This window comes from Poecilia reticulata, linkage group LG12 (genome assembly GCF_000633615.1).
Source record: "Poecilia reticulata strain Guanapo linkage group LG12, Guppy_female_1.0+MT, whole genome shotgun sequence".
Classification (NCBI taxonomy): Eukaryota; Metazoa; Chordata; class Actinopteri; order Cyprinodontiformes; family Poeciliidae; genus Poecilia; species Poecilia reticulata.
In genome coordinates, this window is record NC_024342.1 from 14,671,588 (window position 1) to 14,698,683 (window position 27,096).

Sequence of the window (27,096 nt, forward strand, 5' to 3'; positions counted from 1 at the left end):
TAAGCACCCAGACTAACCTGAGACTTGATCTTGTGGTGCTCTGAATCCTCCATGTCAAGCGCTCGCAGTTCAAGCTCAATGTCTCGATCCGGGTCAGATTCACTTTCTGTTCGGTTTTGATCCCGTTGGAAGGTTGTCTGGTGGTCCAGCACAATTTTCTCTCCACTGCCTATTGAAGTTCGATGGCCATTCAGCTCCATTGCACAAAGATGCTCACTAATACAAACAAATGCAAACAAACTATCAATTTTCTTTCCCCAAAAAGTATGGCTTCCTTTTGTAGGGTTTTTAAAAACATGCTTAGCATCAGTTGAAAGATTATGAAATTTAAGCCAATTGTTAAAAGGCAAAATTAAAACCTTAATAGTATGGGACAGGAAAGACGGACAAAAACACACACATTCAGTCGTACAATCAATGTCCTCTTCATGTGACTCAAAACAACCTCACAGGGCTTCTTTAGTTTATTGTGATAATTTTCTCACCTTTCTTTTTATTACAGGCGACCTTTAAAAGAAGTTGATATTCTGAGTATAGAAACACTGATCTGATTTGGCTCGACGTCTTGATTTGGAGATGTAGGCATCCCCTGACATTTGCATGAAACAAATCTAACATTTTGCTTTCTTTGGAAGAGCGGCTGACAAAGTGTTGAAATGCCGTACCTCTCGAGAAAACTGGAGTGGCTAGAGGAGTCTGATCCTCTGGAGCTCCACCTGTAGTCGCCGTGATCAAAGCGGTGGTTATAATCTGTCAGAGAATTATGAGAAAAATAATACCATGATAAATATTATGATAAAGACTGTATGTGTAATATGTACATGAACTGTAATAAGGAACAACTGTCTGGTTCTGGTCAAATTAGAAATGTCTGTATCCTTTCGACAACTCTCATGTTTCTCGTCACCTTTGAAGTTTATTGCTGTGGTGCTGGCGCTGCCTTGGCAGGCTGTAGCTTGGACGGGGTCGGTGGTATGATAGCCTGTGCGTGATGCCCTAGAAATGGCACCCCACTTCGAGATGATGGGCGCCTCACTGAAGGGAATAATTGGATCTTCCTCTTTCAAACGTCGGTAGTGATCCAACGAGTGCAGCCATCGTTTTCCTGTGCCGCTAACAACACCTTGGCCTCCTTCGATACAGTCTAGTTCCTGAACAACAAACACATGAGCACAATTTCAAATTTTAGCATTCAAGTGTAGATTTTATCTGGGATGCATTAAATCAGGACCAGCTTTCTGCATTGTGAAGTAAATCTCACCAGATGCTCCGAGTGGGAATGGGAGTGAGGTGGGGTGTGTTTGAGAGGTTCAGGCTCAAAGGGGCTAAGGTTGGGCCCGGCAGAACCGCAGGACCACGGAGAGTAGCGGGTCAAACTGTCCTCGCCCCTGAACCTACATCCCATACACTGACCTCCACTGCCTTCTACATGCTATAAGAGAAACATTGAGAAACAAAATCACATACAATGCAAATAATAAGCAACAATTTTCAGATTGTTTTATTTGTAATACAAAAAATGTTTAATCCTGAACTGTCACATTCCTGTTTCACAATTATGCTCTACTTAGAATTAGCCTGCTAGATATAAATAGTTATAACTAACCGTGAAATTTATTGTAGTCTGTGGTGATTACTTAAGAGGCATGAATACTTCTAAACTGTGAGAATATTCTTGGAATTGTGGAAATTTCTGTTTTTATTTTTAAAAATGTGTGCAATTACTCCTGCTTCCAGAGGGGGGAGACAAAAGTCTCACACAGTCCTGCTTTACGAATACTAAAACTTATACACCTTGCTGAAAGTGCTCATCTGCTGAACTAAGAGAATGCTTTGCTGTAAAATATCATCTGAAGCCTGATTTTAAATAATGTTTGGAACTTCAATATTGAACTTAACAAGTGAAAACAACAGAAACGCACAGTTGTGTGTTGCATTAAAGTGAATATAGATGGAAATTCAATTAACTTTTTCTTTGTAAGACAACCAGAGGTAACTCAATTTGTCTAATTTGAATTGACATTTGAAAAGCTGTCACTGGTTTAGTAACTGTCCCATTTTACAGTGTGTGTGTTCACAAAAAAATTCATCCCATAAGCTGTTAAACAAAGCTTTATTCATCTGAATGCCTGAGTCACTGCTCGGAGAAGTCTCTGCTCTCTCACAGACGCACACACCCACACACACACCGGGACCATGCATTGCTATGATATCTGCCTGCACAGTTGCTAGGCAACCACCTCCCTCTTAAGTAGCACTGGGGGGAGCAGCAAGTGCACGTTTCACGAGGCAGAAGTTAAATACAATCAGATTTAAAATAGTAAAATGTATAAATATTTGATCAAAAGATTGGTAATCTTGTTCATACATTGTGCATTAAAATGGTCATACTAATGCTCATGGTAAATGTCTTTTCATATCATAGGCGTCTGATTCCTACCTCTGCTCCAAAATCAGTGGTGAATATGGGAGAAGACTGGGAGGGCCTGTTGGGATTGTGATGGTGGTGGATGTGGTGAGTCCAGTGTTCCTGCTTCTGTCTAAATAGATCCTCATATCCCAGAGGAACCCGTCCATAGTCCTGAAGCAGCAGCAGATCAGACAGGAAACAGTGAAGAGATGAGCAAGAACCAAGAATATATATTTGCATAATTGTAATGAAACCCATATTTCAACATGTTGACAGCAAAGTGGTGCAAAGTAAAGCATCATGGAGCTCTTTGCATTTTTAGATGTATATTTAATGCAGTTTCAGCTTAGATTAAAGTAACATTTTAGATTATTATGTTTTTAATGTATCACTTTTATTGTCTTGTTCATTTAAATTTGTCTGAACCAGTTTTAAGGATTGTGTCTCACTATTATTGCATCTGCATAATATGCAACAAATTCTCTAAAAGCATTTTATAAATTAAATGCAATCAGACAGTGAACAGATTTACTGCATATTTCTCTTTTTCTCTTTGTGTTTTCAGTTTTCTTACACCCGTTTATCAACTCATCTCTACCTTTCCCTTTCAGTCACATTTCTGCAGCATGTGGCTCCAGCCCACTCTGTGGTCCTCCCACTTCTCACCCAGATACTTCTCTGCTTCACCCACTCACTTCTCTTCCTCCTGACACAGAAATGTAGCTTCACCAGTAAACCCTACAACATCGTCTTGTCGACCACCAACTGCAGCAATGAGTGGGTCTGATTTTATCATTTCTGATTGAAAGAATTTTAATAGAAATTACCAGTTACAGAGTTACTGATTAACTGGAACAGACTAATGAAGATAAGAAAATTAAGCCCAGGGATTTACAGCATCACCCGTGAATCAACAATGGATGCATGTGGAGAAGAAGTAACAGTGGAGTCTGATAAGTGAGCACTAGAGGTGTGCCGATAGATCGGCCACCAATCATAATCGGCCGATTTTCGTGAAAAAGTGTATGATCAGTGATCGCCAATCACGGTCTCTTGTTGCTGATCACACAAACCGATCACCTGCATCTCACTTCTCAGCTTGCCTATGCAGCTGGTCTCCTCTTTCCTTCACACTGCGCAAGCGCACAGCAACAAATCCTAAGCGATGTGGAACTATAACGCACTGAGTGACTGGGGAAGTTTGCGTGTTGCAGCGGAAAATTGAAGCACGTGGGGTGAAGCAGGTCAAAATGCATCAACACAACTAATCTAATATGGCATAAAAACAATGCCATACTTGACGGAGTTTGGCTACATCGAGGTTCACTGCAGTAAAAAAGACATACGGAGGATCAGATATCAGGTAAAGCAGCGCACAGCTACAAACACTCACTTGGATTAGCATGACGGTCAGAAAGCTAAAMAAATAACCCRCAAAATTATTTAAGTCTTCGAGCTGCGATGTAAGACGCTGGTTCTGCTCTCGCTGTTGAACCGCTGCTACGAGCTATTTCACAGACGGAGCGCCGCTTCTGCTCCACCTGGTAGTGACTCTCACACCAAACCTTTGCTTAAAGCTGCAGCATCTAACCTAAAAAAAATACATTTTACATACATATTAAAACTTTCGCTGTCCTAACATGAGACAGATAATCTCTGAAAAAATAATCGATCTCCTCCCTGTTCTGCATAATTACTCCGCTCAGTCAGAAATAGCCACTCAGAACTAGCAGTAATCAGCTAGCCGCCATGCTATCAGGAAGTTTTCATTCAGTAACTCTGGATTGTTAATTGTAATAGATCCTGTATTTGCCTTTGAATGTTAAGTTTTATACTTGAATTTCTTTGGCAATGTTGAGAGGTTTTATTTTGGCTCTTTGCATTATTTAGCCTCTTCAGRGCCTTCATATGTTATCAGTCTGTTAAAGATAGTATTATCAATAGCAGTACAATTTGCACAATGACTGTTCTTTGTTTTTTTTTTGTTTTTCTTGGAGAAAGCTATTTAAAAGTTTTTGTCTAAATTAAGGTGAATTTATGGTTCTTTTTTCCCACATAATGTAACCGTAGTGTTTATGATTAAAAAAATAATAATTATGTGATCGGTATCAGTGATCAGCCGTGATCGGAATCGGCAGGAAAAAACCTGATTGGCACATCTCTAGTGAGCACACATTTCTAAGACCAGACTGAAATGAGAGGATTTATACTGGCCGTCGTGTGAATTATTTAACATACCCTGTGCAGCCCAGCACGGTGCTCCGCTCCAGAGCAGTAGTTACTGTCTAGAGAGTTGAATCGCTCCCTGAGTGGAGGCTGGTAGACAGAGGAGTGAAGAACCTCTGGAGGCAGTGAGTTGCTCCTGGCGTCCTCTCTGTGGTACAGCTATAATGGCAATCATTAGACAAGTTACACAGTAATCAAGTTGAACATTACTACACAAAAGTTTCTAAGGAGCAGGACTCTACGTCCTCACTTAAGGTTGTCGATATCAATGTTTCTCAATGTTTTCTGACATTTTTTCAGAATTTTTCTTTGGACCAGTTCTTTTTCAGAAGAGTGTTTTATGTTCTGTTCGATCCTTTCACTTCTAATCTAAAGCTCTTGCAGTCAAGAGAAGAACCCTTTTATGGACACACAACGGCAAACTATGCAAAGCAAAGAGGATATTAACATAAATTCTTTCGATGCTTTTTAACACCGCCTTCCAACCAGACTAGAACTGCATTAAAAGAACAGACTGAAGCCATTTGCACATAATGGAGCATTAGAGCGCACAGTGAGAACATGGCTGTTCATCATCTTTTCCTGTCTTCATGTCAAGGTGCTGCATGACGTATGGTACTTGGTAGTAGCAGTGGCAGCTCATTCATAATGTACTGCCTGAACACTCCTCGGCACATTGCTCCCAAGATAGTTTAAAGCATGACTGACCTCCTTCCAAAGGTTACAACCTAACAGAGACTAATTACTGCGGTATGCATCAAAGTTATGCATCTTTGGACTTTGATCAATAGGATACTCATGTTACTGCCAACTGCCTGATTCATTTTAGATACCTAGATGGAAAAACAGACAGGACACTCTTCTATCGCAATTCACAGATTTTTAGACTAAATAAAGTGTGACTTGTTTTGATTCATGTACTGAGACAAAGTGAAGAACTTATAGTATTCAGTTGAGTAACTCAAATACCTTAATGTAATAAAAACCACGTCATTGTTTGTCTACCAACGTATTTCAGCTCAGCAAAATCTGACAGGAAAACAAAAACACTGAAGCTTGGTGCAAAATTAATAAACGCATTTCCTACATCATGAACAGAAAGAATAAAATTACCTTCCAAAGATTTATTTTTTACTTGTTTTTTTATAATTTAGTTTTTAATTCATTTCAATATTTAAGGATGTGAAAAACGGACGCATTAAGTATTAATTTCCAAAACTGATTTTTTTTTTCTTACAGGAGCTGTAGATATGAAATACATTGTTTTTAATATCTTGCATGCACAGTAAACCTCTAAATATCGATGGAAATAAATTAATCTTAATATTTCTAATCAAACTCAGAAGGATCTGCAAAAAACAATCCACTCCCAGACCCTCAAGTATGTTTTGCATTTCAGGATTGGCATGCACTCTGATCCCAGTTGAAAAGGGTTTCCAGCTGATCAGAGTGGCACATACCTCCAAATTGTGCATAATGGTTGCTGATGGACTGAAGGGAGTTGTGAGTTCTTCAAGCTGTAGCTAAAATGCGTTACGGCTAAGAAGCCAGTAGGAACCCAGTAAATTATTAACGTAGGACTAAAGCATTTCATCCATTTCTCAAAGACATGACATGTTTCTCCTGACACTTCCTTTATTCTCCACTTGTTTATGTCAAAATAGGAGAAAAGCAGCAAAATCCAAGAAATAAATATTTTTGAAAACCCGTCATAAACCCCTAAAAGCTACCACTCAATATAAAATATTAAAAGATGGCCTTGGCTTCCTGGAGGCAGATTATGAATAAAATATTTGAACAACATTTGAAAATATGTGTACAGGATTCTAATGTTGGTATGATAACAAATTAAGTCTCACCTGAGGCCTCCATACTCTCCTGCTGTCATAAAGAGGAGCATAAACACCATGAGCAGGAGCCAAATGTCTGTATTGATTCTGTCCTAGATGGGGATGGAAGGTGGGGGCTCCCATCTGGTCTCTAGGGGGAAACCCTGACGAAGGGGACGAGGCTGGGTGAGGAGCCTGAGGGTCATTGGGGTAAGAGGAAACACCAGCCGAAGGCGGCAGCGAGGATTCCTGGACATTGGAGGACCGCAGGAAGCGAGCCATGCAGGATTTGTGAGGCGGGTGAAGAGCAGATGGATAGTAAGAACCTGCTGGAAAGAAGGCATGAAATGGTTAATTTCTTCAAAAGCAGTAGTAGGAATACATATTTATTTATTCATTTGAAGAACGACTCACAGTTTGGCTGAAAGTGCCCCGTATCGTAACCAGGGTGAGGCTCCTGGTAGTACAGCTCTGATGGCTGAGAAGGGTGAGGAGAGGAGATGATGAACTGACCATGTCGAGGAAGAGGAGCGCTGACATCAGCGCCACCTGCAGAACTCAAAGGAGAGGAACCTGAAGAGTGGCTGACTGGAGTCCTGGGAGGGGACATGGGCTTCCTAATGATCAAAAAGAACACAAAAACATAAAAAATTTATGAGATTATCTCCAGATCGACTTGCATGTTCATTCATCAGGAAACAGGCAGAGTAATATTCGTACAGCTCTGTGGACCCTGATTTGGTTCTGTTAGCCCCACTGGTTCCATTCGTCAAAGCTCTTTTCAGTTCTTCCACCCCGCCTGACCCTCTGGAGATCAGCAGCGGGTTTGTCAGGCTGGAAGCTTCCTCCATGTTTTCTTCTGCATCTTTGAGGCCTTTGCTGGCTAAAGAGAATGGCCGGACCACGCTGCTGCTCTTCTTGTTCCTCAGTCTGAATCTGTGCAGAGGAGAACAACGTTATTTTTTTTTTTTTTGTACATAAAAATATGTAAGGCAGTGAAAGTGAAATTGCTGCCTTTGTGGGATCTCACTTCTCCAGCTCATCTTGTGTGTGCGCAAATGTACAGCTGGTTCCTCTGGGACAGCCTCCCTGCTGACGAAGATCTCTGCACATACTGGTCTTATATTTGCTGTTGGCCTGGGGCTGCAGAATTGAAACGACAAAACAAAAACTACATCTTACAACAAATTAATACTGACAAACATATATGGTTTCTGCACATTTGCCATTTTGAAATTCCACACTTTTGAAAACTTATTTTTCTAAGATTTTCGAAACATTTCAGTGCAAATCCATTTTGTGACAAGCTAAATCAACTTCATTTATAAACTTGTAACACAAAGTATCCACAAAAGATTCCTTAAAGGAGATTGTACAATTTTCATACCTTTATTTTGTTTGTGTAAAAGAAAAAGAAAAAAAAGTCTCACTGACATCGAAACTAGACCCAGTTTTAAAATCACACATATTTCTGCCTAAAGATCTGATCTCAGCAGCTACACAGCTACACCTGCCAACAAAAACAGCCAACTGTGTTGTGATCTGTTTTTCTGTATAGTTATTTTGAGATTTTCTGTGTTTAGTCCTGTTTCCCTGTGAGTCTCTGTCCTGTCCTCCCTGTTGATTGGTCCCAGCTGTGTCTAGTTTCTTGATTACCTTCCACGTGTATTTAAGTCCACCTGTTGTCTTTGTCTCTTGTCGGGTCCATTTGTTGTCTGTTTGCTCCCACTGCTTGCTGTCATTTTGAGTTTGTTTTCCTGATCCTTCATTAAACTTCATTTTCATCATGACTACATGGGTTCACTTGCGCCTCCCTCACCACTCACAACCACACATCATGACAAACTACCCCTTAAAAAATTTATTATTGAATATTTATTGATAGGTTTTCTTTTTCAGTAACTCAAAAACAGCAGCCTTGTAAAATTATTATTCTTTTCACATCTGAGCTTTTTTCTGTTCTTTTTGAAAAATATGGTTACATCCAAACCATTAAAGCTTAAAGGCAAACGTGAAGAAAAGCTCAAGTTTCAGGGAAAAAAACAATTTCTGTTGTATTCTGAAAAACTAAACCAATAAAACTGATTGACAAAAAAAAAAAAATCAAGTTTAAATTTGGAAATTTAAACACAAAGAATGTCAATCAAATGTTAATGTAAACAGAATTTTACTATTTAGACATTTTTTTATTTTCATTACTTATTCAGACCTGGAAGAGTCATAAAGGCAAATTCTGCATATTTCCATACTTTAAAAGACTGTACCTGATCAGCATCCTTACAGTTAAGGCACGGTGCATATATTTATAAAGAATACAGTAACATCTGAGTCACAACTGTGCCATTTCCTAACTGTTTATAATTACTGTGCTGTTTCTGCACAATAATAACCAACACCTGTGCTGTTTGTTACCAGAAATTGTTTCATTTCCTTCAACTAGGAGGAACAAAGTGTGGTCCAGTCAGCAGCGCAGGGACATTAAAAGCACAATGGCATCAATCTGGTGTGTCAGCGTACCTGTGGAGTTTCATGGCTCTTCTTGCTGAAGTTCTGTATGAACTCCACCAGTCCATGAACCACCAGCTTTACAGCCAGCATCACGCTTTCCAGCTCTGCCCAGGACGGTGCAGGGGCATCTGAAGACAGATTAATGTTTGATTGGCTTAGAAGATAAGGGCTCTAAGAGAATGTTTGTAAAATACAAAAAGAATTGTGATGAATACTAAACTACATATTAAGAAGGCACAATACAAGATAAAATGATACAACCCTGAAAAACTGGAAAATCTACTTTGCTTGAGGTTAAAGCTAGAAGTCTAGTGTTGAGGAAATGCACATCTGCTCCAAATGTCAGCAAGATCTTTTTTCTTTTTATTGAAAGTGTCAAAGGTCAGCCTTTGTTGAATGTGTGGTTAAGATGTAAACTTCAGATTACAAATCTTGCCCTTTATTATTAACCAGGCCGGGTATCTGCATTCATGATTAAGTAATGATCACATTTCTAAAGTTTCCCCAAGCAGATATCTTACTGATACAGAATTCAAATATAAATTCTGACTAAATATATCTAATGCTTAAACAGACAGACAAACTGTGTTTCTTGTCATTTGTTGTTTTTATTATTAGATATTAACTAAATTGTAGGGGATCAGAGAAAGAAATTTCAAGTGTTTCATAATTTTGAAGAAAAAATAAGTTGTAAACATCTGAAAAAGGTAAAGTACCTGGGTTGTGGTCTATGTTGGCCAGTAGCTCTAGGTGTGGTCTAAGGCTTGTGAGGTTGGCAGGGTCTCCCGTCCTCTGCAGAACAATCGTCAGTTCCTGAACGCTCTTTGCAAATGACTCTGGAGACTGCAACTGCAGCACAAAGGACAAAACAAAGAGAGAATGTCTTTAAAAGAGGGGTTGTATGTGTTACGTAGCAAACAGTCTACATCAAATATGGCCACACTGCCATCATTAAAATGCATGGAAAGTCTTACAAGAAATATCTTATTCCAGTGGCATAATCTCACAAAGTTTAAGTGAAACTGAGTCATGTTCATGGGAAAAGGCTACAGAAAAACAGAAACTTGCCTAAACTTGCCACATATCTACACTCAGATCAATAATTAAAAAGGTCAAAGTTACTGGAATTGCAATGCAATTTTCTTTTTAATAAGGATCCAAGTTTATATTACTATCACATACAATAATATGGACTGTATGAGAGAAAAAAGAATTTGTGATGATATGGGCATGTTTCTTTTTCATCAGTCTGTGGATCCATGTTACTGTGCATGAGATAATTAAGATTTAAAAATTTCCTTCTCTCTCTCTCTCTCTCTCTCTATAAAACATCATGGCAGAAGACTCAGTGCTGTCCTATAACAAAGTAAGGGTGTAACTGATACGATACACACATCATATGTTGTATTTTCATTAATTTTTACCAGTTTAAAGTTACGAAGATGAATTTATTGAAAAGGTTTTACACATCTGTGCCAATGTGTAAATACATAGATCATCTTCAGGCTTTTAGAGATATCAACAGTAATATTACCTTGTCAATTATGGACTGCATGTGCGATTTGTGGACTAGGTCTCCGTATAGCAGAGAGGACCACTGCTCAGGAGAAATTCGAAGGCCTGCCTCCATGGCAATGTGGACAATCTGAGCATCATGTTCTCTCCTTAGCGCCTCGTACGTTCGAAACTCCTCCTTCAGCTGCATCAGGGAGGAATCTTCATCCCGCTTAGTCACCTTATGGTAAGAACACAGAATGTTGTGAGGGGAAAAGAAAACCACAGATTATTTTTTGTCAGGCCTTGCGCACACAGCTGGAAAAAGGGGAACTGAAGTGGCTATATATAACGAGTTGAAAATTCAGAAGCAATCCAAGGCATTTTAAGTAAATGTCAGAGAAATCACATGCGTGTTTGTTTATGGTGTCCTCAGACTCACAAACTCAAATTCTGATCACACGAAGGGACTCTCCCCTTCTCAGAATCTGCCCTATGAGTAATCATCATAAGACACCAGAGCACTCCCCCGCCAGGCATCATTTAACAAAAACCAAAACACAATCGGATTGCTTCTGCGATCTGGTTGCACCCTTGTCCAATTTTTTCCCAGCAGTTCGGTGCGTGCATCTCCCTGCCTCTGTATCTCATTACCATCTGTCTCCGCCCTGCCAGGCGAGGCAGCGAGGCGCAAATATAGTCTGAGGTTATGTCATGAACGGGTAGCTGGCATTTCTGCCCTGCCAAACACATCGGTCATCAGATAACAGTTCTAGAAATACACACACCAAAGGTTTGCCTACAGAAACTCATATCCTAATTGCAAATGAATGCCTTCCTAGTAGTAGTATTTCATGTGATTCAGTAGGAAGAAATTAAGATTTTTTTTTAAAAAACAAACTGGGGTATTCACCTAAATTTTGAAAGACTATTTTAGTCAATGGTTTTTCTGTATTCTCATATGGCAACACATTGTGTTGAAATTGGAAACAGCTCCGAAAAGCTAAATCCTAAGGGGAAGAATTACAAAAGAGTGTCTTCCATTCAAAAAACTGTGGCGTCCTTGTTTTTTTTTATTGAAATAGACATCTCAAGAGTGCAGCTTGTTGTTTGCGCTCACATATTTTATATTTTTTCTGTATCTTTCACTGTAGCTTTTATTTATTTATTTTTTTCCCCCGTACCTTAAAGCAGGAGGCCCTGTACAGCAGCTGCACCACGTGGCCTATGCTGGTTTTGGATGCCTGGGGGAACCGGGCCTCCAGCTTCTGGACCACAAACAAAACCAGCACCTTCCTAGACAGAGCAGAACCATCCTCCAAAGCTAGTAAAACCAGCTTCAGTGCATCTTCTTGCATTGCTGATGAGAAGAGAATTAGAGAGAGAGAGGAAGAGAGAGATGCTCAGGACAGATGCACTGACTCACAGCTGAAGTTGCAAAGATTACATAAATGTGTGACAACAATAAATACTTGATATTTCTACACGAGTAAAGAGAGACAAAAGGACATTGAAAACAAAAACAACCAGGTGTCCTCAGACTTTTTAACTCATTAGGTTATCATGATGAGAAACTTGTTCCCAGTCAGAATCTGCCCTATGAGTAATCATCACAGGACACCAGGTACCAATACCAGCTGACAGTTGGATGAGTTGGACAAGTAATTTAGACAATTTCAAAGGAAACTCATCAACAAAACACATACTTTCATATGAGAATACTAATCAATATTCAAATACAAAAATTAGAGATTAAAAACTAAGAATGGACAAGGGAAACTATCTTAATTTAGATCTGGCAGTAGAGAGACAGTTTTTTACTGCTTATTGTTTAGAGAGAAAGAAGCTGACTGTTTTCTTGAATAAAGTCCTTTCTAAAGGAAATATGCAAAATGGCTGTCTCACAGTTTACTGGCAGCACAAAAGAAAATTGTGTGAGTGCTTTTAACCTCTATCTGAGAAAGGTTTCTCCATTTGAAGTATAATTATATTTGTAAGCATGAAGTAAGATAATGTGATGCTCTAATGCTTTTATTACTTTGTCCTCTGATAGTACAATCCTCAGATTATATTATAAGCCTATATCAATGACTGCTTTCCCCAAATATTCTTACTTGGAGTTTATCTGATAATTAGCGGCAGTAGCAACAAATTTTCCCCTGTGTCAGAACCAAGTGAATGACAGATGACACATTAGTATTTTTACTTCCCTACCAACAACCATGTGTAGCAATGCATGATGGGACTTTACCAGCTAACAATTAGTTGTTGTGAGAAACCCAAACTCAAATTGATTTTCAACAAATGTACCATGACACACACACACTCACCAGGACCCAGAAACTGACAGCCCCGTGCCCTCACTGCTGCCCAGAGGTTAGCAGAGAGCTGCTGGGGGTTCTGGTGCTGCAGAATGAGTTCGGTTACAGTCCGTTCCCCCAGAGAGCGGGCTGCCCGGACCGCCCGCACACGACCCTCCTCTTCTACCAGCTGGCAGTTCACCAGGGTAACCAGCTTTCTCTGCATGGGCCTACTGAGCACGCTCGGACTCAAGTTTGCCACACCTGCAGATTGCATGCGAGAAACTGTTGAGTACACATCTGCTACAGGTTGTCTCAGTCAAAGCGGTTTTTAATTTCACAGAGCTACTCTAAATTAATAGGCACTTTGTTTCTCGGGCTCTTATAGGGCAATAACATCATCAAGTCAAGTATCCAAATAATAACATGAGGCCAGTGGTGTGTCTCACTTTTTATGATGTGTTTTCAAATAAAGCTGAATGTTCCCAAAGCACCAAAAAAGTACAGAAGCTTCTAGCATCATGAGATGTGTGAAAGTATGAATGCCAACTTTTACAAGCGGCCTCCGCAGGCTGAATATGAAGAGATTAATTCTCTATGGCAAATGTTCAAGTGTCATTTCCCTCCAACACAGAACTTCCATAGATACATTTATGGCTATTTGAGGTGGTCCAATTATTGTTCCTTTTTAGCCCAAAAATACATCGTTCCCCATATATTCCCATGAGTAAAAATGTGAAAAGCTGCTTGTTATTCCATTTTACCATCCTTCTCAGCTTTTTAACAAAACTGAGACCTCAACTGAAGTCTTTCTTGTCAATTTCAAAATTATTTACAAATAGGAATCTGAAACTTGTTGCATGTATTTATATTCAACGCCCTTTACTGTATTACTTCTAAGTAAAATCCAGTGAAACACCATATATTGTGACCTAATTTCAGTACAAATGCAGCTGTTTCTTTTCAAGAAGATTCTACTGATGATGTCAGATATGCATGAAAACATTCAGTACCTTTGGCACCACTGATAGGTTTCAGGTAGAGAGCCAGCTCTTCTACACACAGTCGGCAGAGGTCGTAGTGCTCAACATCTGCTGCACTGCTCAGACTCACAGGAGGAACATCTGGGATCTATAAGAAGATCATAAGATGCTTAACTTGAAAGGTTAGGCATCTGAAAAATCACTCATGTTGACCATGAGTGGACAGCCTCACCTGTGCTCCAACCAGCTGCAGCAGGGCGCAGTTGACCGGCAGCAGGTCGATGTCTGTGCTGATGGGCGTCTGATCGAAGGGGCAGGCCTTGCGGTGCAGTTTGTGCAAGCACGTTTTGCACACCGTGTGGGAGCAGCCCAAGCTGATGGGCTGGTGGCCGCTGCTGTCAAACTCATTGTAGCAGATGGGACAGGACAGAAACTCTGTCCACTGGGCAGCCTGCACTGGCATCCTGCCACCGTGCTGCTGAGGGAGGCGTCACCAAGCTCAGGGGGAACGCATGTCAGGAGCCCCGGCCACAGCACGCTTTTGCCAGCGCCAACGAAAACGCTGGGGAATGCAGCAGAGAAATTTAAGTTAAGATTCTAAGTTTCATTAGGTCATATAGATTTTAAGTGCAACAAATTGTGAAGCATTAATGTTGAGTTATTTTCCATTTTTTTCTTGCATGCTCACACAGTAAGTTACCAATTTTCCAACAAAAAATGCAGATTTTGAATGATATTCTGAACATGCATCATCCACATGTAAATTCTGCTCAAAACGGCAAGTTATTGAAACACAACAGGCATAAAGGACACAGCTATTTTCTTGATTAACAGAGTTTAAAATGCATTAACATTTTCATCTCGAATCCAGAGGAAGCAATTACCTGCAAGAGAACCCAAAAATAAATGCCTGAGATTGAGTACAAGGTGATTAGAAGTGTGGGATTGGTGACGCACCATCATCCACTTTGCATTTTATAAATACACAATCTTCTCCTGTCTTGTGAGTGCTGGATGCAAACTGAATCAGAATACCACAGCAAATAGATGACAGAAAAATGCAGGACTGAACGATTATCAGAATCTTGTTCAGGGAAATTTTAGATGCTGGGCCATCTGTTTATGTCAGTGGTTTCCAAACACTTCCTATGTTCCATTCAAAGCCATCGTGCATGTGTGTGTTCATGCCTGTGTGTGTGTGTGTGTGTGTGTGTGTGTGTATGTATGTAGTGTATGTATGTGCGTGTGTGTGTGCGTGTGTGGAACAAGTGACAGTTCTGTCCTTGGTCCTCTTAAGCAAAGTAAGACTAAACACGTTCAATGTCAGATACATCATAAAAACAAAACCATCACAGTGAGTAAAAAAATGAAGAAAAAAAAAAAAAAGACTTGCAGGTCAAATTAAATCAGATTTTTCCAAAAGGAGAACTTAAAGAAGTGCAACCTGGAGATTTTTATCTCTACATCATTGTAACACTAAGAAGACATTGGATTATTTATTTTTTTATTTTAATGCATATATGTATTTTTTTAATTTCAATGGAAAAAATTATAACTTTTTGATGTATGGAAAATAAGAGAGCAGCCAGATGAGGAGGCAGAGTGGAGCGTACTTGAAAGTGAAACGGCTCCGGGCTTACACGCTCTACAACATTGCCTATAGCCTCCCGCTAATGTCTCTAAAACAGGTTTTTAATACCAGAAAATAAGAGATTACCGTGCTTTGTTTTTGATTGTCTCCATAGCAATAACCCAGACAACAAAATGCTGCAAAACATTTCCTGATGCATATTTGAGTTGAATCCTATGAATGAAAATAACTTCCTCCTGTCGCCCATAACAACAATTGGTTACCATGGATAATTTTGGATGCAGGTTCAAGGACAGGTGAAGGACTCGCACTGATTTCTTAGGCGCATCTTCCTGCTTGTGTTGCATCAAGAGCTGAGACAGCTTTATGATCTCCTCAGATTTGACAGAAGAAACTACTCCATCTATGTCGCCCGGATAAAAAAATTTAAATATAAAATGCAATTGTATTTTATTGTGCTATTTATTTAAAGAAATGAGAACAAATTAATTGAAACCTCTGGATCATTTAGCATTGGAAAGTGCAACGTTTCTAATGAGTGAGTGAGGATTTAAGCTATGAATTTGCTGCATTTCCCAAGTAAAATCTTAATATCGCTATGAAGAATATAGCGACAATCTGTGGCATTTTCCTTATGGCACATTCTGCTTAGTGATTTTCTATGTTCTTACACAAACTCATTTGTTTCACTTTTGCGGATTTGCTTTATCTCCATAAAACAACTGTTATGGAGCAAGATGCACTTTATCTGATTGATGCTGTTGGTATTGACTTCTTCGGTTAAAATATATTTTCTATAATTTGGCAAATCAGTATTAGCAGGACTGCTTGTCAAGACTTTGCATACTTACTGTGAATTGTACTTGTCAAAACCATACAAAAATTATACAAACTGAATTAAATATCTCTTGAAATGTATTTTCTATAAGGGCTATGTGTTTACACAGTATTATCCCAATAAAACATTGATTATTGTAAAAAAAAGTCTAATAAGCTAGATGATATATTCTTTATCGGAGCATACTGTAAAAGGGTCAGTGGAAATAGATTTCAGTTTATTATTGTGTACATTAAAAGAAACAGCTAAGATTGGAGTCAATGGGATACAATGTTCTCTTACTATGGGAAAAATATATTTAAAAAAATAAATAAAATCACTGCAAAATACTCAACATGAGCAACTTTAAAGCCATTTGCATCATCACAGTTATCTACCATGTAAAAATAATAATCTAATAATGTAAAAATTATTGTTCAAGGAGCTTTAAGTGTCAAACATCAGCAACATTGGGCTCGTGACTGTGCACTTTTAAAAAGGTTTGTTTTCATTCACATAAATACATATATAAATATTAACCATTTAGTCGTTTTAATCTCTTCTTTCATAACAACGCTTAATGTAAGTGGATACTGACCTCCTCCACGCTGCTTCATCCCAAAAATAAAAACATTCACAAAAACAGCTCAGCAGCTTTTAGGCGCCATCATGAACAGTTGCTCTCTCTGGACCACGCGCGCAGACTGTGAACCGCACCTGTTGCTTTCATAGTCCAAAACATCTGCTCAAACTGCTCACCAAACCCACGCAGCTGGCGCTCCTCGTGGAGCAGATGACAAAGTAAGACAAAAACAATCACCTCAAACTGTTTTCAGCGATGTTGGCCCAGTAAAATAAGAAGCGCGCGTGAACGAATAGAGAATGAAAGTAGAGAGGAGGAGGAGGAGCACACCTGAACGACTGACAAAACCGGATTTTCTCTTGTAATGCATGTCAGTGTTGGTTCGTCGATAATAACATTTAGTTAAAAGTGAAGACTAGAACAGAAAACCGAGGAAATTGCGCGTTAGGCTTGTGCACTGTCCCACTTCACGCAACCCATGTCCAAAACGTAACAAAACGTGTAAAGACTTTCTTCGTGTTTATGCTAGTAGCTGCATAATATTTTGCAAAGATTTTTTATTATTATTATTTTTAACGGTGGCACCATATACGCACCTCCAGAACACTTGGCACCTCGAGACGCCAGCGCTGGCTCCGTGGCCCGCGTGGAGAACACCGCTCTGTCCTCGCGCGTCATATTTCTCTTCCGCGAGGAGCCCAAATATAACACCGAAGCCCACAAGGTGCTGAACCCCTCGTGAGCTCACCCTCATGTGACAGATCCAGCTAGGGAGGACAGAGAGGGGGGCTTTTGAGGAGAACTGCTGTGGGTGGGGAGTTTTACTGTTAAAACTTTCTGCGCGTGTTCTGGCAGATTTGGGGAGCGGTGCACCCTGGAAGAGGAGGAGGACGAGTGGGTGTTCACATTGGCACCCACCTATTTTTGCTCCGTTGTGCTGCCTCTTCAGGGCACCACACACAATTCTGGACCACTGTCTATTTCTCCGTATCTCTGACTCACATACTCACTTTAAACGAAGCACAAAATGGCACATTCTTCTGAGGCGTTCCATTCCAATGTCTTATAAAGCAGGAAATGTCAGAATAAACCTCGTGAAAACTTTCAGTCTTGTGACGCGAAAAGTGGGTGTGTGCATTATACCAGCAGCGAACCACAACTTCCTCATCAAGATCCTCTTTATACAGAGATTATTTAAAAGCCAGGAAATCGACCTGAGCGTTGCCGTTCAGGCCAGTTGGTTTGAAAACCCCTGAGGACGTGACATTTGCGTTGCAATACAGCAAATTGGCTGATTGCGTTACCGAAATTGTTCAAAGGAAAGCAATTGCAGGTGCATTCTAATACACCCACTCTGCTGAGTGGGCTCCAGCTATATTGTGTCTTTACAGCCAAGAGTTGGCTGGCGATCATTTGGCTCAGGATAGCTGAGTCTTCACTTCATCACCTTTCAATCTTCCCGAGAGGCATCTGGGGTTTCCTCTGGTAAATCTCAGATGGCGACAGAAGTGAGTTTTAATAGATCACTTTTTGTCACTTGAACTGAAGAAATGCAAAAACCTCCCCCCCCCTCCCCCCCACATTTTGTCACATAACGGCTGCAAATTTTAACGCAATTTAATGTGATTAACACACACAAATGGCAAAATTGAGAGGAGAAATGGAAATTATACAAGGTTTTAGCCCAATCACTTTGACATCGCTAAAGTAAAATCCACTGCTACCAATTTCTTTAGAAATAACATAATTAGTAGATTCAGGAAGTAAAAAACAAATACTTAACACCAGTCTGAGCACTTTGATACATGGTGGTGGTAGTATTATGCTATGGGGAAGCTTCACTCTAGCAGAAACAGGGAAGCTGGTAAAAGGGAAGGTGTCTGGAGTTAAATACAGATAATTCCTGGAATAAAATCTTCTTGCCCTCAGGTGTGAGTTTAAAAGTCCTGTGATGGAAACTAGTCCACAATTTATCTTGCCTCTTTATCAGCCCCTTCCTCCAATACCTTAAACAAAATTAAGTGGGTATAGTACATGAGTAGATAGAAGAACATTTGCTAATACAGGAACTTAATGTCTATGTGTCCTTAAAAGCCTATCAAATCAAAAGAATGTTTTTTTTTTGTTTGTTTAATTGGTCTGAAGACAGAGCTGCACAGTGGAAGACTTAACACTTAAGCAACTCGGTCCTAAACTGGAATACCAGACAGGAATGTTTTCCCACCACACGAAAGCATGCACGTCAGGATAGTTGAGGTTTATTTAACTGGTTGATAGTCTGAACATATCTGCAATTTGCACTTCAGAATATTTGTTTTCTAGGTATTTTACCTTAATTTAGAGGTTGTTGTTTTTTTTATAAAAAAAAAAAAAAAAAAAAAAAAATAATAATAATAATAATAATAATAAAAGAAATACTGATGACTTATTCTGTAGTAGGGTGTTTTTTTTTCTTAGAACTTAAAGAAAAATCTCACATTTTCACTCATCTTCTGAAATATCTTGTACTCAAGCTAAAATGGTGACTTCTAATCAGGAACATTCACTCATATTCCTTTGGATAAGAAACTGTTGTTATTACTCATATATTTGCTCGGCTGAAAAATAGACTGACTTTTTGTGGCGACTGAACTGCCCGCTTGTCTTCTGACTCCGGGTCAGAAGACAAGCGGGCAGACAGTTTGTCTGTGTCATGAAATTTTAACTTTGACTCCATTTTGGCATTTCTGTGAACTCAGCGAAGTGAGATGACACAGTTACCTCTGCAGCAACCCTGTAACAGCAGAGGAATTGCATGAGGGAAAGAATACTGAGTAAATCTTTGTTGGAAAAAGAACATTCAAATTGTTTTATGTTAAACAACATACACTTTATCTAAATCAAGGAACGAGCTCTCACTGTTATTTCATTTGTGGCTTAAAATTTAGCGAAAGACTGACATCAAGGCTGACAAGCGCAATTCTTAAAGTTTCCATCTGCAGTAGCAGAAAGTGTCAATGTCTCAAAATACAATAAAGTATCATAAAGTGTTTTCAGCATCAACACCAGTCAAAAGCATTTGTTGTTATAAAATAAATAGCAGTACACAGTGAAAGAGAAATAAAACTATACCACCGAACTTTACATGCACATGAGAGAGGGCTGTTGTCCTCTGTTGTCTGTTGTCATGCACATGTAGTCTACATGTAATAGCAAAACTAGACTAAAGCTGTTTCGCACAAAAACAGATTCTTATGAGACACGTTTCAACATTTGGGAACCCAGTTTTGGGAAGTGTCTCAGGAAAAACACTAGGAGAAATGATTTTGCTGTACTTTGGCACTGTTTCCTCATTGGAAGAAGGTCCTCGTTTCAACCCGCAGATGATGCCAACATTCATCTAACCATGCTCTCTTGGAGCATCTAACCATGCTCCAAAACACTTGAACTCCACTTCATGCGAGGAAGAGAAAGACCCGAGACCCAGAAAGACAAGTCAACCTTTTCACTGGTTGAGAACCACGGCCTTAGACTTAGAGAGGAGCTGATTCCATCCTGGGCACTACAACTCAGGCGCAATCTGCTCCAGTGCACGTTAAAGAAAACAAAAGAACCACATCATCTGCAAAAAGCAAAGATAAGACCCTGAGGTTCTCCAACCAAATGCCCTCCTGTCCACGACAAAATCTTGATATTCTGTCTATGAACACTACAAACAGGACTGGTGACCAGAATTCAGCCTTTACTAAGATTGAACTTGACTTTGTGTCTAGGATACGGACAACGCTCCTTATCAGGTAGTCGTTAAAACCAACCTCTGTCAAACTCTAATAACATACATCTAGGTACGTATGTTATTAGTTATCCACAAAACTCAAGTAGACTAATAAGCTAACCTCTCAAGATCCCCTTAGCAACTCTGGTACATTGTTCCATAGACATGATTAAAGTTCAGCTGGTCCTACTGAATCTAAGGTTCCTACAGCAAATTCCAGTTCTCAAGGGTTGATGTCCTACAACTCTGTAGAACTAAACTGCATGCTCAGGAGGCAATGTGGCCATTACATTCAGGTGTGTTAGAGAAGGGACACACCTAAAATTTGCAGAATGCCAGCCCCCTAGAACTGGAGTTTTGAGATGTTGTGTCTCTATACATTCAGATGAAAATCACTTTCAATTTGAAAGTTTCAATTTTGAAACCATTTCTTTGGCAAGTGTCTGCTTGGTAAAAAATAAAAACATCTAAATATTTGTCATCAGTCAAGACTTTTATCATTTTCAAAAGTCAATATTTCGAAAAGGCTTTACAATTTCTTCCATCATCCCACTCAACCGCCTCAGCACCATAACACAAGACTGAAACCTCACGCCCACTCCACACCTACCATCACAGAGCTATAAAAAAATCAGCTAGCTCTGAAACAAGTTTCCCCTATGCTGCTATCAACGTTGATCTTCTAAGTAATTCAGGAAGCCACAGGAGGTACACAACAATGCGAAAAGCTAAACTTTAATACTAACTGTTTGAAATACTCTCATGAGGGAGGCACGGATAATCAACCACTTTGACAAATTTACCGGTGTGAATAAAGAGCACATTTTCTCCGTGTGCTGGCTTGTTGTTTGGAGCACAGAACAATTGAATGTGTGCTGTGATAACTGTGTGATTACGTAGTTATTGAGCCTGTAGCCCCAATTTGTGGCTATGGGTGTAGGGACAATCATAGAAATCACAAAATGCTCACTTAAAATCGCTTTGTGTTGCATGACATAGTTCTTACACATGCAATAGCAGAACGGACCGATGATAACTCTGTGTAAGAATACCAAAATGAGAAGTTGCTTCCATGCATCTGAAAATCAGCTGGTTATACAGTAACCTGCAACGGGGCATGCTGCAGCAAAATTTAACTTTATGATGAGATTGCTACACCTCACACTTGCCCCTTCAGGTTTGCATTTTAAAAACTGCTCAGAGCAACAGTGTTGTTATTCAGAGCATTTCAGCGTTTGTTGAACGCTCCACAGCTATGCACCCCCCATCTCCATTTCACAAGCTCTTCTTTAGTTTTACGTTGCTTTCACATTTTAAATTCCTTCATTCTCCATTAAAAAAAATCAAATCAAATCAAATAAAAAATTACCAGTACCAGCTAAGAAAAAGACAGTGCAGGTGTTATGCCTTAGATCTGTTTGAAAAACAGCCAAAGTACAAAAGCATCATCTCTATCTGAGCAACAAGAGAAAGTAGCGCTCCGCTCCGCAAGTCACTTACCTCAAGCACACCAAAACATCAGAGTAAACATTTCCTGGTCACCCACAACAACAACAACAAAAAAAAATCTTCATCAATTGCAAAAAAGCAGCAGTAGATGGACGCTTCCTGGCGCTAGAATGATCTGGTAACGCATATCAGCGCATTTGCTACAAGTAGGAGCGCTATCTGGTCCAGTCGCGCTCCCGCTGCACGTCTTCCCCCACCGCGCGTGACGGAAGCTCAGGTACGCTGAGCCACACACCCTACGCTTCACAAACCAACGCTGAGAGGAGATGATGGTATCGCTCCGCCTGCGGTGATGGTGCCAGAGCCGCGCTTCAGACTCTCCACCACCAGCAGCATCGGGCTGCACTGGCACGGRGCCGCCGCCGCCGCTGCTGCTGCTGCTGCTGCTGCGCGGCTACGCATCACTCATGCTCCGAGCTAATGGATGAGACTGTTGTTCGTGGGCCTAGCACAGATAGATGGTGGTGCGTAGATATCGAGGGGGGCACTATTTTCATGTGGCGAGCAAGGATAAAAGATATGTACAGGGGCAAGCCGGAACAAGCCGCTTTTCGAGGCGTGGGCTCGCTGGTTTTTAAAGGAACAGACCGAGAGGCAGAGCAGCAAGCAGCAGAGGGAGGGGGGGAGGGGGGGTTGGGAGGATGCGCCTTGACAAGTGTGTACGCGAGCCTTCAAGGAGGAAGTTTCACACATCAACCCTGTGTGCTTTTTGTGCAGAGCTGTAGAGGGAAGTAGAAAGGCGGAAGAAAAGGCATGCTTTATTTAGATCTGAATTCACTGTCATTCTCATATGGGCCCATAAGGTTCATTTTCCAGGGCGGCAGGATAACAGGGGGCGCCACAAGCTTCTGGGTTACTAAATACTGAAAATTTCCTGAATCAAAGGGATATTTCTCAGTTTTTCACCAAAGTTTTCTCACACCACGCCGCTCGTAGTTCAGCAACCCTGGCTTCACATTCACTTCAGATACATTACAAGATGCTTACTTACGAAGCTTTGAATTAGACATAGGCAATAAATTGATTCGATCAATTAATTTTTGTTGTTGTTTTTAAAGATTTAAGTTAAGGACAATTGAGATTTTTCCACTAATGCACTCCTCAGATTTCCGAAAATCCCGATCACACACAGGACCTGTCATCTTGTTTGTCAATCGTGTTTTATAGCTTCTAATTATTTGGACTTTGAATTCAGCTCAAATCACAGAAGGAATAATTGAAATAAAAGCCAGTTTTTGAAAATATTTTTTGTCTTTTGTAATTTTTTTGGCAGGGGAAAAGCAGGGGAAAAATCTATCAAAATCAAACTTTGAATTTGGAATGAAAAAATAAGAGATTTTAATTTTAAGTATTATCACCAAGGCCTACTTTGAATGGACAAGAACTACATCTGAGAACCTTTAAACCCATGTATTCATTGCAGGTCCCTGAGGTGACCAGGGTTTGCTGATTGTGCAAAGCTAAAAACTAGCAAATTCAGCAGTAGCACCAGGAATTTGGAAAACGCTACTCTTGTTTGAATCCTCTAGACTCTTTTTTTTTGTTTGTTTTTTTAAAAAGCAACTAAAAAATTTTTTTTGTAATTGTTTTTGCTAACTGTATGAATATGTTGTTTAATGTTTTTTAGAGGAAGGCAGAGTGCACATGAACAGAGAGAACATGCAAACTCCATGCAGAAATACCCTATAGCTTCAATTTTCTTGCCGTAATGTGAAGCGACTCCCAGGAGAACGTCAGTTGTTCCAGAAGTCGGGGTTTACAAACTTGTGTGGACCACACGGTTCAAAGCTGATGTAATCCACTGGGCTTGATTGTATTGTAATCTAATTTGGATCATATTCAGAAGTAATTACATTTATTTCTGAATGTGACTATATGATTGATTATATATATATATATATTTTTTTTTTTTTTTTTACCTGAATATGTATTTTATGAATTGCAAACGTAAAATGCTTTAAGGTGACGTCTGTTTTCATTTCCCCTTTTCTATGTATGGACCTTGTATGTATTGAATAAAGACGTTTAGTAACCTAAGACTGTAGCCTTAATGTAGCTGGGAATAGAACCATGGGCTGTGCAGCTGCCACTGGCTACCTCATCAAAGCTTTAATCCTATTATCAGGATATAGTTACCTTGTAGACTATAAATCCCCTCCATCCCCATTCACTTTTCAAACTTGCTTTGTCTCCCTCAGGATTTTGTGGAGGATCATTGTATCCCATTGTTTATGAGGTCAGAGGCAGGCAGTTGGCAGCCATTTCAGATCCACATGAGGTCGCGATCATCTACACTGAAATCTAAGGTTGTTGTAAAATCTCCAGGTACTCTAATATGCATATTTGTAGGCCGTAGGAGGAAGCTGGAGTGGCTGTCGAAAGCCCTAAGGGGAGAGAACACGGAAACTTCACACAAAAAGGAAACCCGAAAAACTTTTATGCTGAAACATTCCAGCTTATTTCTTTATATTTGGCTTTTAAGCACCAAATACTGTTGATGTCTATCAAAACAATCTCAGTCATTCCTTCTCAATGCTTTCCCTGTATTTTGTTTTTCTATTTTCAGTTCAGTATCTTTACTTTATACTTCTTAATTTATTTTAAAAGGCTCTACAACTTAAGGGGTAAAACAATGTGGATTCTACCCCTAACATCCAGCAAATTTCTCAAAATGCAGCTTGGGTCGCCTCTGAAAGGTTTTGGAAGCCGGAAAAATAAAAACAAAGCCATAGTTTAATTAAACATTGCACATGCATAAATAAACAAATTAATGTTGCAACTCATCAAAGTATTAAAGACTGTCTGTCTGGCCAGGGGGCGCCACTGTCCCAAAAAGATTGAATTAACAAAGGGTGGATTAAATAAATAATTTTAAAATGATTAGTCCATCTATTCGTCTTTCACTCCTGCACCCCTTGAACTTTTTTCACATTTTTGTCATATTAAAACCACAAATACCAGTGTGTTTTATATTACCTTTATGCAACAAATCAACACTATAATTGTGAAGAATTGCGAAAGAGGGAGAAAGTGATTTATCATTCAAGCATTTTTAACAAAAAAAAAAAAAAAATCTGTGAAAACTGTTGTGCTTTTACATTTAGCACACTTCCGGATTCAATGTTTTTTCAGATTGTGCTGTAGTTACTACAGCAGGTGATATGATGGATCTCCACAAACACCAATATTTGTTTCCAATCTTAAATAGCTTGGTCAAACATCAGTCTATAAGCCATGCGGTTGTAACTCTTGACTTACTTCCTGTCCTGGCTGCGTGCACACTTGGAGAGCCGTTAGTTGCCCACTGGCTACTGCATTCAGCGAGATAAGTGACAAGGACATTTCTGGGTCAGTAGGATAACCGAGAAATTAAACGAGACATGTGAAAGGAAGAAAAGGGGTTAGGGAGCATAGAAACCCTCTCAGCCGTTTAACCTCATCGTCATGCTTAGCATAGTCCGCACAATATCAGAGGGGTCAAAAAGTGAAACAATGCCAGTAGTGAAGATGCATTTGAAGATGAGCAAAAATGTTTCATGGTTTGGTGAAGAATTCTCTCTTATTCTGTACATTTGCTGGAACCGTGGGCCGAAATTGGTCACTTTAAAGCACTCATAAGCCTCAAAATGTTGATTTAGGTTTAAGCTGTAAAAATAATTGAATTGGTATTTTTAAGATTATTGTAATCTGTTCAACAATAATGTAAACATGCAATATATTGTAAAAATAAAAAAATTAAAAAATCATTATGTAGACTTTTTTTTGGCACAACCTGAACTGTGTGGAAGTACATCTATTTTTTTTCTTTTGGAAACATAAAAAAAATTATTTCTTGTTGAAAATTGTTTTTTTTCACAATAACTACACATTTATTGGGTATTTATAGTACACGTTAAATGTATATTGTAAATGTGCAATACACGTTTATTGCATGTTAGTCACTTTAAAACCCACATGTAATTATAAAGAACGGTTTGTATCATTTGGAAATTCAATATACACTGTACATTTCTAAAACTGGTGTAAAAAAATATTACATGCAACAAGGTTTTATAAAATTATTATAGAAGTCGTTTAATATCAAAGATCAAAACAAGACACCAGAAAATGTGTGATTGTGCCACATAAATTATACTGCTAGCACGATCTTATCAATATTTGTCTAATTATGTCTCAGTAATATTCCAGAAATATGACTTTGTTTTCAGTAGGCTGGGCAGTGACTCAGGCCGAAACCTTTAGCCTATATATCTTCCACTTCTGTATTTCTTCCCTCATAACTTATTTTATACTTCTGTTGCTCTCAGTGGCAAAATAAAAAAGGGGGGCTAACGGTATAAGAAGAAAGCGTCTCTACCTTGACTCCCGGTGTTCGCAGTGGGTGAAACATGCTTGCTAGCAAGCAGAGCCGCTCTGCCTCTTCTAGTGGTGATCAACACTTTGCAGCCACGCAACGCCGCCGTTCCTCTGCTTGGATCTCCGGATACCTGCCCCTGAGCCTTCCAGGACCCCACTTTACTCTTCATGTTTCTAAAACTAATTTATCTATCTGCAGCATCATCGTCGAAATGCCCTCTGTCTGTCTGTCTGTCTCAAGACTCCGGCTGCGAGTTTTTTCCCTCTTCCTCTTGCAGCTAAAACCAGAGCGCCACTGCCTGCTGGATGCTTTGCACAGCATTCCGTTTGTGCAAAACAAAAACCACTAAACTGCAGACAAATTACGAATTGGGTGTCGCGGATCGCTCCAATATCAAAACTTTCCGCCAATTTCGCCATCTCACGGTTTTCCCCCGCTACTCCTTTCGCGCCGCTAATCCCTTTCCCGCTTCTCGTCGTTTCGCGTTACTTGCGTAACGTTCCTCCGTCACTAAGCAAAAGCGTGTTTTTTTTTTCATTTGTTTTATAAATATGTATTTTTTCTTTTTCTTAGTAACAACACATTTGCTTTCATATTCTCAGAATAGCACTGTCTTTAACATTTCTATGATATTCCGGGGGCGGGGGTAAGGGTAGCTAAATTATTTTAGCATAACTCCAGTTTTACTTGGCAAATCAGCAATTTAAAAACAAGTGTGCGGTTAAATAATCTCCA

General features: G+C 39.6%; 1 protein-coding gene across 5 annotated transcripts in view; it reads right to left on the reverse strand.

Moving 5' to 3' along the window:
- Nucleotides 1-26,454, reverse strand: part of rc3h2 (ring finger and CCCH-type domains 2) — a 31,998-nt gene extending 5,544 nt beyond the window's left edge. The window contains exons 1-18 of one of the 5 annotated variants that reach the window (XM_008424022.1): nt 26,362-26,454; nt 13,983-14,312; nt 13,781-13,898; nt 12,798-13,031; nt 11,652-11,827; nt 10,508-10,708; nt 9,690-9,822; nt 8,983-9,101; nt 7,496-7,608; nt 7,186-7,401; nt 6,880-7,082; nt 6,496-6,794; nt 4,649-4,795; nt 2,441-2,581; nt 1,262-1,432; nt 908-1,151; nt 666-750; nt 18-216 (exon numbers count right to left, since the gene is read on the reverse strand). In XM_008424022.1, coding sequence (XP_008422244.1) covers nt 18-216; nt 666-750; nt 908-1,151; nt 1,262-1,432; nt 2,441-2,581; nt 4,649-4,795; nt 6,496-6,794; nt 6,880-7,082; nt 7,186-7,401; nt 7,496-7,608; nt 8,983-9,101; nt 9,690-9,822; nt 10,508-10,708; nt 11,652-11,827; nt 12,798-13,031; nt 13,781-13,898; nt 13,983-14,213 — 3,030 coding nt within the window. In that variant the 5' untranslated portion in view covers nt 14,214-14,312; nt 26,362-26,454. Of the gene's footprint in view, nt 1-17; nt 217-665; nt 751-907; nt 1,152-1,261; nt 1,433-2,440; nt 2,582-4,648; nt 4,796-6,495; nt 6,795-6,879; nt 7,083-7,185; nt 7,402-7,495; nt 7,609-8,982; nt 9,102-9,689; nt 9,823-10,507; nt 10,709-11,651; nt 11,828-12,797; nt 13,032-13,780; nt 13,899-13,982; nt 14,313-16,756; nt 17,123-17,337; nt 18,257-21,995; nt 22,608-26,361 lie in introns of those variants that run through there. The other 4 variants (XM_008424018.2, XM_008424023.2, XM_008424019.2 and 1 more) reach the window with 4 other exon arrangements.
- Nucleotides 26,455-27,096: the final 642 nt, after the last annotated feature.